General features: G+C 28.4%; 1 protein-coding gene across 1 annotated transcript; it reads left to right on the top strand.

Moving 5' to 3' along the window:
• Positions 1-1,030: 1,030 nt before the first annotated feature.
• On the top strand, positions 1,031-12,939 carry LOC123293153 (cohesin subunit SA-1). Its single transcript, XM_044873873.1, has 17 exons — positions 1,031-1,245; positions 1,311-1,435; positions 1,494-1,684; positions 3,027-3,200; positions 3,267-3,471; positions 4,246-4,474; positions 5,052-5,175; positions 5,502-5,680; positions 6,119-6,554; positions 6,996-7,178; positions 7,234-7,446; positions 7,873-8,028; positions 8,954-9,433; positions 10,306-10,473; positions 10,535-10,743; positions 11,416-11,576; positions 12,726-12,939. Exons 1-17 carry the CDS (start codon positions 1,136-1,138, stop codon positions 12,782-12,784), a joined length of 3,402 nt encoding a protein of 1,133 aa, XP_044729808.1. The 5' UTR covers positions 1,031-1,135; the 3' UTR covers positions 12,785-12,939.
• The last annotated feature ends 86 nt before the right edge of the window (positions 12,940-13,025 follow it).

Here is a 13,025-nt window from a genome sequence, read left to right as displayed (position 1 = left end):
ATGAGGTTGTTAATTATTTAAGTTGCATTTTTGTTAATGAATATTGTTAACATGAAGAAATTTAGGTACTGAATATTCTCAAAATAAATACATTAATGTATTTATCGTATTTTCTTATAGTGTTTTTGTGTTAAAAACTAAATTCGCACCCAAATTCATGATTTAACAATTCATTTTAAAGAGATCAAGTTAGCATGAGTTTTGAGAACTTGTTAATGAATATTGTTAACATGAAGAAATTTAGGTACTGAATATTCTCAAAATAAATACATTAATGTATTTATCGTATTTTCTTATAGTGTTTTTGTGTTAAAAACTAAATTCGCACCCAAATTCATGATTTAACAATTCATTTTAAAGAGATCAAGTTAGCATGAGTTTTGAGAACTAATGGTTTTTTATTTAGCCGTATGATTGTAAATCGATGAATTAATCATGATATTTAGGAAACAAAACACAAAATTAATTTTTATAAAATATAAGAATAATTATTATTTAAAAAAAAATAAATTCTTTAAAATTATACATGAAAGGCTAAAAAAGCTTGCATATACAAAAATGATTCTATATCAAATTCGCCATTTTTACTTCATATTCAGAAACTTACTTAAAAACATTATTTTGTTGAGAATATTTGTTATAATTTTTGACATTTTAAGCATTTTTAATAACAAATAATGGTAATCAACAACTTATTTTTTATTAACTTAAACCATTAATTCATTTTTAATTGCAAAAAATAACTTTTATTAGCAAATAAATTGTGTAATTATTTTCGTTAATTAAAGAAAAATTTTTAATTCTTCACTATTTCAGCAAACAGATTCGTTAAACCTAAAAAATGCTTTAATTTGGTTTTTTCCTGACGTTCTAGGAGCATTTTTAAGAAAAGTTGTTAAATTGACTTTTACCTTATTTAATGTAAGTCTGTGATTTATTAGTTTCTATTCGTGTTTGAATTTATACTAGTCGCAACAATTCTTTTAGGCAAGCGTTTTGTAGTTATTAATTTGACCGATTGATACCGTTATTGTACAAGCTACAGGCATTTCGGGTTTATTTACGTATGTCATTTGACAAGAATTTAAAACTTTAGTTGTTTATAAACGAATGAATAAAAATTCCAAAATCCAAGATGCATCGACGCGGAGGGAAGCGAATATGTATGGAGGAACCTCCTATTGAATATGATAACAGTGATGACAACTACAACGCTGGATATGGAAATACTTATATTTCAACCAAGTAAATTTTTAAAATTCTATTTTCATTAAAAAAGGTTCTAACTTAAAGTTGCGATTGTTTTTTAGTGAAATGTATGGGGAAACCGGCAATGAAAATGCATCTGATAACACTACAGATAATTTGATGTCTTACGAACCTCCCCCAACTCCTGGTGGTCATGTACCAAGAATTACCCGTGCTAGGCTACGAGGTTAGCTACATTCGTCTTTCATTTAGATTTGAAAGTATAAAAATTGAAATTTGTTTAGGTGTTCAACAATCTCAAGCAAGAGATAGAGCCCCATTAAGTGAACGGCGTATTGTGGAACAACCTCCCGCAACACCTGCTCCTGCTGAAACACGTCGCAAAAAAACCGGTCGTAAACCAAATCCTGATATAAATGCAGAAGATGAAAATAGTTTGTATTTCATTATACGAAATTGTAAAGGTTCAATCCCAGTAAGTATAATAAATAAATGCAGTAGCAGTTAAGTTTTATTAATAATTGAATAGTTATACCTACCTACATATGATATTTAAATTAGATTATCATATTACCGGTCTGTCTTAGACATCCTTAATATATATCTGCGATTTTCAAAGAAGATTAAAATTTTAATTATGACCTACTTTCCGTTGAGAGATTAAATACGAAACGGATGAAGTTAAAAAATTTCGAAAAGACTTAAGCTCGAAACGCATTATTTCATGTTTAATTATTTAGCTAAGATGATAACACATTTGTAACTGATAATTTTCATGGTAGCTAGAAGTTGTTTTTAAACATATAGAAAAGGAATATTGTAATCGCGGATAATTTCCGTATCGCAATTTAAAGGGAATTATCTAAATTAGGCATCCCTGAATCAATTTAGATTAGTTTCGCCATATTATCTACAGTATGTACGTATGTATTTCGAATATTGAAGAAACTATTCGTGGTGGAATTTTGGATTTAAGACTGCTGTAACACTTAGTTGTATACTTCTTCTTCTGAACAATACAGAATGGAATAAGCAAACTTAGAAAATATTGTTTACTTCTATTCACTACCTTACAATTTTATATCCAATTTTTATAACAACAAATTGCTCTGTTACTTTATTGCGTATAAAGAAGCCATGTGATGCAGGCATAAGATTTTTATCTTATCACCACTGTAAATTACACAACATTTTACTTCATTAGGATCTAACAGAATTTATCAGAGCAAATTTTAATTACATGTTTATTCTAACATCTCTATTACAATTTCGAAAAAATATTTGAAACAAAAATAGTTAGAATTCGAAAAATAACAAAACTCTATCTCTTACCGTCTTCAATATAATATTTAAGGGTTACAAAATTGAAGTAGTTTACTTTTTTTATTTGTCTGTAACCTTTGACTTAGCAGAAATTCGATATTAAACAAAATCGTTAATTTTTAAATATACTCCCGAGTATAAATGTCGAAATTTATACTCGGGAGTATATTTAAAAATTAACAATTCTGTTTAATATCGAATTTCTTCTAAGTCAAAGATTGCAGACAAATGAAATAGTAAACTACTTCAATTTTGTAACCCTTAAATATTATTTTGAAAACGGTAAGAGATGTTTAATTTTTTAAATTGATCTTGAGATTTTGAGGTATTTTTAGCTGGACAAATAGGTAAGTTTTAGACGAATGAATTTGTAAAATCCGAGCTTATTCTTAAAAAATTGAGGACAATTAATTTTAATCTTAAATTATTCTAAAGAGAAGTCCATTTTAAGATAGTTGTTATTTACTTTATAATGTAAAACTTTTTCTTTTAAGAACATTTGTGATGACTGGATCGAAGGTTACAAAACAAATCGTGAAACAGCACTAATCCAATTGATGCAATTCTTCATAAATGCGTCAGGGTGTAAAGGACGTATTACACCACAAATGCAAGCCACAATGGAACATGTATCAATTATCCGTAAAATGACTGAAGAATTTGATGAAGTAAATTTTTTTTTTTGTTTTCTATTTTATTAAATGTTATTCCTATTTAATAATATTACCTCCTAGGAAAGTGGAGAATATCCATTAATAATGACTGGACAACAATGGAAAAAATTTCGTCAAAATTTTTGTGATTTCGTGCAAACATTAGTGAAACAATGTCAGTATTCGATTATTTACGATCAATTTTTGATGGATAATATTATATCACTTTTAACTGGTTTATCTGATTCACAAGTACGAGCATTTCGTCATACAGCTACTTTAGCCGGTAATTTAAACTATTATAATTATTAATTTTTTGGATACGAATTTAAAGCTACACAAGTGGGTGTCCCCAGCACCCAGACCAAGGGAAACTCTATGTTCTTTTCGAGAAGAACCTCTCATCCGATTTCTAGACATCAATGGGTGAAAAATGCTATTTTAAGCAGGCAAAGCTATAGGATTCTGCCACTGTCTCTAAGTTTTGATTTTTCTAATATCATAAAAAGATGAATTATTTTAGACAAATTCGGAAATGTTTAAAAAATCATTTGGAAGATGGCTAGAGTATAAGAATGGCAGATACGAATCGTCAATAAATCAGCTTGTTTAAAAATTTAGTCCAAAATCGATTAATTTCACCTTATCATCTACGTATTTAATGTAATTTCCCTTATTTGGTATTAGGAAGATTAAAAAAAGGCTCAAAAAAGTTTGTTCTTTTTTAATAATTTTTCTAAAAAAATTGAGAAATTTAACTTACCAAATGGAACTATGAAATATATTATTGATCATTCTATAAAGGCGTCTAACACCGTTTTCGGATTATATGGAACTTTACTATTTTTACTAATAAGAAATGTTTTTCCTTGCTAATTTTAAAGTTATGTATATCTACCTTATAGTGATGGATGTAATAAAAGTATTAGAAAATATATATTAACGCATACCTTATAAATTATAATGAGTTAACTCACACAATTTCGTGATAAATATCCCCCCTCCGTTTGTAGTCGATTTAAAAACTGAATCAAGTTTGAATATTTATTCTCTTTTTTAGCAATGAAATTGATGACAGCTTTAGTTGATGTTGCATTAACTGTGAGTGTAAATCAAGATAATACTTTGCGTCAATACGAAGCTGAACGACAAAAAGCACGTGATAAACGTGGTGCTAGTGATCGTTTAGAGGCTTTAATGACTAAACGTCAAGAATTAGAAGAGAATATTGATGAAATTAAAAATATGTTAACGTATATGTTTAAATCAGTGTTTGTTCATCGTTACAGGTTCGTATTATAGCAATCCATTTAAAGTTTTAGAGACCCTACCGATATACAAATTATTTAATAATAAATCTGAAAAAGCTTCACAAGAACATAAGTTCCTTGAATTAAAAAAAGGCGAAAACTTAATATGAATATATAGATTAAAACTTTTCTTTTTTGACATAAAGGGTGATAAAGTTTCAAAACAAAAATATGATAATGGTAAGTATATTATTGTTTTGGGATTCTTTGCATAATAATAATAAATAAATGTCGAATAAACAAATCAAAGGCTTTTAATATTAAATCCTTCATGATTGGATCTCGAAAATGAATAAAAATCTTTGTGCATGTATTTATATGGCCATTATGTTATATTTTTATGTAAGGAATCTCGACAAAATAAACTTTAGCATTATCATTTACTTACTATCGATATTATATATGTTTGTTTAGAAACATGATCATCCTGTATCTCGAAAATCAAAAGTTTTAAAACATATGCGTATATAAACTTTTTTACTATTTTTTATTAAAAATATACGCATTGGTTCAGATATGATAGAAAATTTAACCTAATTTTGATTTTATTCTGTAGAGATACATTGCCAGAAATTCGAGCAATATCCATGACAGAAATTGGTATTTGGATGCAAAAATTCCACACCAACTTTCTAGATGATTCATATTTGAAATACATTGGGTGGACTTTACACGATAAGGTAATTTAAAGACATAATATTTATTAGGCGAAACGATGATTTCATTTGGGATGTTCAATATTATTATTTCGCCAAGCGAACACATGTATTTTTAGATTATATGTAAAATGTAATTGACTACTTTCAATTATTTTATTTAATTTTATCACTCAAAAAATATGTACATTTAGAATCATAGAGTACAAAGAATGATTTTATTCTGGTAAGTATGTGGATGCGTATTACCTGCTTAAAAGTTCTCAAAACACACAATCTATTGACGAGTTTTAATACGACTTTTAAATAAAAAGGAAATTCAAATTCAAATTTTTATTTGTAATAAATAGGTGGGAGATGTTCGTTTGCGTTGTCTATTGGCGTTACAACCTCTTTATGCTTCAGAAGAACTTAAAGGAAAATTGGAACTTTTTACCAATAAATTTAAAGACCGTATTGTTGCTATGACTCTGGATAAAGAATATGATGTTGCTGTACAAGCCGTTCGCTTAGTAATTAGCATCCATAAGTAAGTAAAGTTGTTATTTTATGTTCGATACTTATCTTTAGCTATAAATCAAATTAATCAAATGTATCCGCTACTGAAAGTGTTTTTTTGCAATTAATTTTCAATGACTTTATTGGGTTATCGAAAAAATGTTAGCTTTTAATAATTTCCATTTACCTTTACTTTGAAAAATAACGATTTAACAATTTTTTATTATTCCTAAATTGGTGGACATCTTTTTCGTGCTAAATATCAGTGCATAAAGTGTTTTTCTATTTCTTATCTTCTTTGGAATCAACAACTTTTGTTTGAAATATTATAATCGTTAACAAATTAATCGAAATATTTGCTTATCAAGTAAAAAATTGTCTTTATAAGCGATAGTCTGAAATTTCCAATATTTACTTTTTTTGTACTTACGAAAAAATCTGTAATTAATATCTTGAATTCTTTCCACAGGCATCATAATGACATTTTATCAGATAAAGATTGTGAACATGTTTACGAATTAGTATACTCATCACATCGTCAAGTAGCGCAAGCAGCTGGTGAATTTTTAAATGAACGGTTGTTTCAACCAACTGGTGTTGATCCGGGTAAAAGTGGGCGAGGTAAACGTCGTTTACCCAATACACCATTTATTATTGATTTGGTACAATTTTTCATTGAATCGGAGTTACACGAGCATGGTGCTTATTTAGTTGATTCATTAATTGAGTCAAATCCTATGATGAAAGATTGGGAATGTATGACTGATTTATTATTAGAAGAGCCAGGACCACATGAAGAAAGTTTGGATAATCGTCAAGAAACAAGTTTAATTGATATTATGGTTTGTTGTGTACGACAAGCGGCAACTGGTGAAGCACCTGTTGGTAGAGGGCCTAACCGAAAGGTAAGTTCCAATAATAATTAATCTATGTTATCATAATGAAGCGGAAGAGTTTTGTTTGGTTGTGCGTTTAAACACACTACACTCTGGAACTACTAGACGGACTCGAAAAATTCTTTTTTATATTGCACACCCAAATATTAAAACCCATGAAATCATGATCTAAATGGGGAATAAATGAGTGCAAGTGGAGTGAAGACTATAACACTGTAGTCTTTGTTTTTAAAACTTTTTTAAAAGCGCATGAGTAACTGCAAGTAATATGATAATTTATAATTTATATTAAATTTACTATAAAGCTGATTTTACATTAAGAGATTATTGAGTTTTCCAGCTAAGAGATACTCTATCTAGCGTTTTAAATAAGGAGTAGAATATCTCATAAATAAATGTAATATTTTTTGTAAACCTTTTTTAATGAAGTCGATTTTTTTTTGTTTCCAGGTTACATCGATGAAAGAACAAAAACAAACCAATGACGATAAACATCGTTTAACTGAACATTTCATACAAACGTTACCACAATTATTAAACAAATATAAGGCTGATCATGAAAAATTAACAAATTTGTTAACAATTCCACAATATTTTGATCTTGAAATATATACAAAGAATCGTCAAGAAAATGTAAGTTAAAAGATTACATTTTAGACACAAGTTATTCACTATTTTGCTTTTACAGAGTCTTCAACAGTTGCTTGAAACATTAAAGGAAATTGTAAAAATTCATCAAGAAACTGAAGTATTGGAAACATGTGCTAAATCACTTGAATATTTATGTACTGAGGGTCAGGCAATCTTTCGTCCTTGCGATATCGCTCGTTCCACAATTATTGATATGATTGTAAATCGTTGCAAGGAAACTTTGGATGATTATAAAAATCTTTTGGCTGCGGTAAGTATTTTTATGATTACTTCTAATATTACAACCTTAAACTTTGCTTTTTGAAAGGAGTCCGCTTTTTTGGGTGCATCGTGGTCAGAATTATTTTACGTTTATCTCCATTTATATTTTCCCCCAAAAGTTGGAAAAAACTATTTTGTTTTTAACAAGTATATATTGTAAATGGAAAACTTATTACAAATAATTTCATATTCGTGATAATTAATGAGCTAAATCATGTATCAGAAAAAAATAAAAAATATGGTGCCATAAAATTTCAAAATGACACTTATTATTAAATGAAAATCATTAAAAAAAATCTGAAAAATACATCTAAGTATTATGAAAAGAAACCACGAAAAATGCCACTGTCGAAGAGGGACAGCCATTTTGCGAAAGAAGAGCTTAAAACGTGACAAAAATTATAATTTTTTTCAGAATGATAATCCAACAGAAGATGAAATATTTGATATTGTTGCCGCATTAAAAAAAGTTTCCGTATTTTATTCATCACACAATTTAAATAAATGGAATTTGTGGCCTGATCTATTTGCAGAATTAACTAATTTATCAGAAATTGGATTACCTGTAGAGGTGAAATATTAAATATTATATTTTATTTATAAGAATTTTTTATCCTTGATTCAAAATAAAATGCATGCATTGAGAACATCGAAACAAATCGATTTATCGATAACACTTATGATATATCGATATATAAAAACAATATGATATTGTATACTAATTTTGCAATAGCCTTTAAAAAACTACAATTCATAAGGGAATAAAGGAACTTGCAGCAAATTAATTGGCCTGATAATAATTCTTTATTAAGTAGTCTAAGTGATTTGAAATAAAACTTTATTGTATAATTTTTTTATGTTGCTTACATTAATTGATATTTTGTAAAATGGAATAAATCAAAGTATATATCTATTAAAAAATATATAAATCGAGACAAGTCACATTATATAATTGTATAAATTTCGTAGAAAAACTTTTGTTTTGATCGCATAGTTTAAATATAATTCTAAATGTGACACTATTTTCTTTGGGATATTTGTAGAATTACATTAGACTACCTTATAAATAATTATCAAGCTAATTACTATATAATATATTTTTATTCTAATAGTAAGTATTTTTTTACATTGCTTTTGTGCAAGATCTTTGCTGGTCAAAAGTGTCAATAGACCCAAAAATTTTTAATGCAAATTTTTGAGTTGAGTTATATTATTATTTTTGTTTTTTTTTTATCACGTCAGTCGACGTCAAAGCTTTCCTGCTGTTCTAAAACAGCTCCAAATGGTTCATGGATTAGTGGCCGGGGATGGGCCAACCTTTTTACGATATCACAACGGACCCTATGGTCTAAGTGTGTCCCACCCTAGGACAGACACTCTAACCTAACCTATCACATTTATATTTATTATAAGATTACGTTTTTTTTTTTTTTTTTTATTACATTATGTTTATGGCGTCTAATTGAACTAGGTTAAATATGAATATATTTTTGTAGGCAATTAAATATTGTATTTCAAGTTGTTTCTATGCAATAATGTGGGGTTTAACACAAGTAGAAAGTGTATTAGAAACTGGTGGGTCTGCCAATGAAGAAATTGATGAACTAAAGGAACGATTGCATAATTTCATGAATACATCATTGATTATCATGCATCAGTCGACAGAACAAATATTAAAAGAGGAAGCATACATTTCCATATGTGATTTATTAGTGGTATTCAGTGATCAATTAGTCAGTGCACGACATAGTCAGATGAGTGTCTTAGTATACGAACCACAATTACACATGCAAAGTATTTTAAATGAATTTGTACAAATATATGTGTTCATACAAGAGGCGGATGATGAACATGATGAGCGTCGTATTGAAGAATTACATAAACGTCGTAATTTTTTGGCTGCATACTGTAAATTAATTGTTTATAATATAATGCCAACAAAAGCTGCTGCTGATATTTTTAAACATTATGTTAAGGTAGGTTGATTTTAAAATCTATTTGCATCGTATTATAATAAGTACTAGCTGTGAACTACCCGCTTCGTTGGGATAACCTTCACTTCATATGCCGTCACTTACCCTCGCTATGTTCCCAATTTCGTCGACATCACATTAACATCTAAAATTATCAGTGTTTCTCTATTATATTATGCATGTATTATACATAAAAACCTTTCTCTTGAATCACTCTATCTATTAGAAATAGTCAAAATCCGTAGCGTAGTTTTAAAGATCTAAGCATACATAGATATAAACAGCGGGAAGCGACCTTGTTTTATACTATGTAATGATTAATTACTTCTAAAAAATTCTTAAAGTCGATATTTACTTTTTTTCCGAATAATTGTGACTTAAACTTACCTTAAATATTACGGAACGTACATTCTAACCTTTTGGAGTCTATAGTACGTTTAGATAAACGTCTTTTATAAACCGGAAATGTAATCGGCAGATTTTTTGGGGGTGGAAAAAATCTAAATGTGAAAATTTACCGAATCTAATATGGTGCAATTTTCTAGTTTCAATATTGATTTTGTTGGAGGAATGGTGTCAAATTCTGCAGTCTCGCCGTTTTTTAGGAACAGAACTGGACACATTTTTATTTTGCCAAAATGCTTGATTTAGCATACCTTAGCCCTTTGAATATTGACCATTATTATGATACACTCAGTATATTTTAACAATGGTAATTTTCAACCTCTAATAATTATAAAAGATAGACCTTTGATATTTTTCAAAGTTCTATCATTTTGAAATTTTGTTAATAACAAAATACAGCCCACAGAAATGCTCATCTTGATTTGAATAATAACAAGCTTTTTAAAAAAAAATTTTTTTTTGAATTTCAGTATTATAATGATTATGGTGATATCATAAAAACAACATTAGGTAAAGCCCGTGAAATAAACAAAACAAATTGTGCATTAACAATGTGCTTAAGTCTTACAACAATGTTTACTGCATTACAACAGCAAAATCCAAAAGTAAACACTCATGAAGATTTTACTGCACTTAAGGTGAGACCAATTTAATGAAATCTTATATCATTTAAAATTTTTAATCGTTTATTTATTTTAGGAATTAGCAAAACGATTTGCATTATCATTCGGTTTGGATGCTGTTAAAAATCGTGAAGCAATTGCATCCTTGCATCGGGCTGGTATTTTGTTTGCAGTCAAAAATACTGAACGTCTTGATGATCCAACAAGTCCTCCACCACATTTAGCATTCTTAGAAATTTTAACTGAATTTACTAATAAGTTGTTGAAACAAGATAAGCGTGTTGTGTAAGTTTGATAATTTGCCTCATTTCTAATTTGAATTGGGCTGGGGATGTCTAGTATTTTTTCGAGAGTTAAAATTAAATGACTTAATTCAAAAATAATAAAAGATTCATTTAATGGGCAATAACTTTGGAAATTCAATAATTGGTCATCCTGCATATTACAAAGTTAATTTTTTTTAAATATATAGCCAATAAACCTTATTCTATCCCAGAAACAAAATTTTCTTAAAATCAGTCAGTTAAGCCTTAATCTTTCGTGTCGAATAACGTGTATAACTCTGTGTATAAACATTTCTTTTTATCTACTTTACCGATTAAGATTTCTAATAACTTCGTTGAATTCAGTCACAGGTGGCGAGATAATAGTTCACGATATACCTTAACTGGTTTTTTTAATATGTTACCAAGTTAACAACTTCAATTATCACAACCCGTGACCAGAGACCCGTGAAAGGGCGTTATAGATAATTTAATAAAATGTAATAAATATTTAAGAGTTACCACTATATGCATATACAGTCTGCCCAATAATTGAACTTTAGCCATAGTTTTCACCAACATTTTGGCAACAAAAAATAGTGTTTTTTATTCGCAAATCAAATGAGTAGTCTTCGAATTTTCAGTGTCGAAAATTTTAAAAATGTATTAAAAAATACATTGGGTTATTTTTTAGGTTAAATTTCCTGGATCGACGTTTACAAGCTGGTATGCCATCAAGTAAAGGTGAAGATTGGCAACCATTGCTACAATATAGAAATTCATTAGTTCATGGTGAAACGGAATCAGTTCCAGTTACTTCAAAGCGAGCATATGGTCGAAAGAAAAGAGATATGGGTAAGCTAGATAAATCAATTCGTTTTTATTTTTCTTTAAATACTAAATATATTCAAGAAACTTAAGACTAATTAAAGACGTACAGTTGCCAAGCTTCTTAATAAAAATTTGAATTTTTGCTTTTTTCTCTAATCAACCATTTTAAAAAGTTGTAAAAGATAAAAGTCAAATAATTAGTATGAATAATTTTTAACTAGGAATTTTACTCGGCATTTTACTATTGAAAAATTTTAAAATAATATGTTATTAAAGTAGATAGATCAATAAATAATATAATATTAATTGTATTATATAAATCATAATGAATGAATCACAAGAAAAAAATTATGTTATCGCACGTTTTAATTAATTATTTATGATTTAAATCAATTTTATCGATTGATTTTCATCATGTTGAAAGTATTTGACGGCTGACAATAGCGAGCGCACACTAACACCTTATTATGTTTTATTATATACCAGTAGTTACCCGCCCGTATCGCTAAGCAATTTCAACTTTAAAAACAAAGACTATCGCGTTTAAAGCCTTTTATTCCTTTACCCTCACTTAATTATCCTTTTGTTTGCCATTTAATATGTTTTAATTTTTTTATGCGGAACCCTAATTTTTGTTCAAATAAAATACAGCTCACGTTACTTGCTGACTATGTAGCATTCTATAGGTGAAATAATTTTTAAAATCGGCCAAGTAGTGGATTTAAAAATGACAAATTTTCATACAAACTTTCATCCCCTATTTCACACCTCCTTAGGGATAAAGTTTTGGAAAATCATTTCTTATCGGATGCCTACGTCATATAACGAACACACCCACCAAATTTCAGGTTTCTACGATCAGCAATTTAGGCTGTGCGTTGGTCCGTCAGTCAGTCATTCGGGACATTTTTTATGTACAGATTAATTGTAAAAACCGTTAGTTTACAATAAATCTGATAAAACTGTAAACCGACGATAGATTGTAAATGACACGTTTTCCTCCCTCTAATTTTTCAATTAACTTAATATACTAATAAGTTAATGGGAATTAACATAATAATGTAAATTCCCAATATAATGAAGTAAAATTCACGAATCGGACCTTTTTTTAGGATACATGACATTTTTCAATGCTAGTGAATTAAAACCAACAAATTTTATTTTCATTTTTAGGACCCGCCGACGAAGTAGACCACAATGAGGATGAAGATATGGGGTCTGACCAAGACTAAATTAAGATTAGTTACTCTAAGCTAATAATATAAAATAACATAATTATAAGCAGATGATTCCATCGGTTTTTACTGAAGCCAGATGCAAGTACACAAAATTTCTATGCTGGGATTTTATGATGAGTTTGAAATTTTGAACCTAAAAAGTAATTTCTATAAACGATTTTTGTATTTATTTTGCGTAATAATAATTATTATTTAATGTTTACCAAATTGTTGATTAATTTTTACCCTTTAAGGT

Source organism: Chrysoperla carnea, chromosome 2 (genome assembly GCF_905475395.1).
Source record: "Chrysoperla carnea chromosome 2, inChrCarn1.1, whole genome shotgun sequence".
NCBI classification, from domain to species: Eukaryota; Metazoa; Arthropoda; class Insecta; order Neuroptera; family Chrysopidae; genus Chrysoperla; species Chrysoperla carnea.
The sequence above is the reverse complement of the archived record's forward strand: the minus strand, read 5'-3'. Positions and strand labels throughout refer to the sequence as shown.

What these genes read in the sequence shown, in the direction of transcription:
- LOC123293153 (XM_044873873.1), top strand. Translation starts at nt 1,136, where the DNA reads ATGCATCGACGCGGAGGGAAGCGAATATGTATGGAGGAACCTCCTATT. An exon ending in TCATACAGCTACTTTAGCCG is followed by an intron (nt 3,472 to 4,245) that starts GTAATTTAAACT and finishes TCTCTTTTTTAG; the next exon opens with CAATGAAATTGATGACAGCT. An exon ending in GGTGGACTTTACACGATAAG is followed by an intron (nt 5,176 to 5,501) that starts GTAATTTAAAGA and finishes TGTAATAAATAG; the next exon opens with GTGGGAGATGTTCGTTTGCG.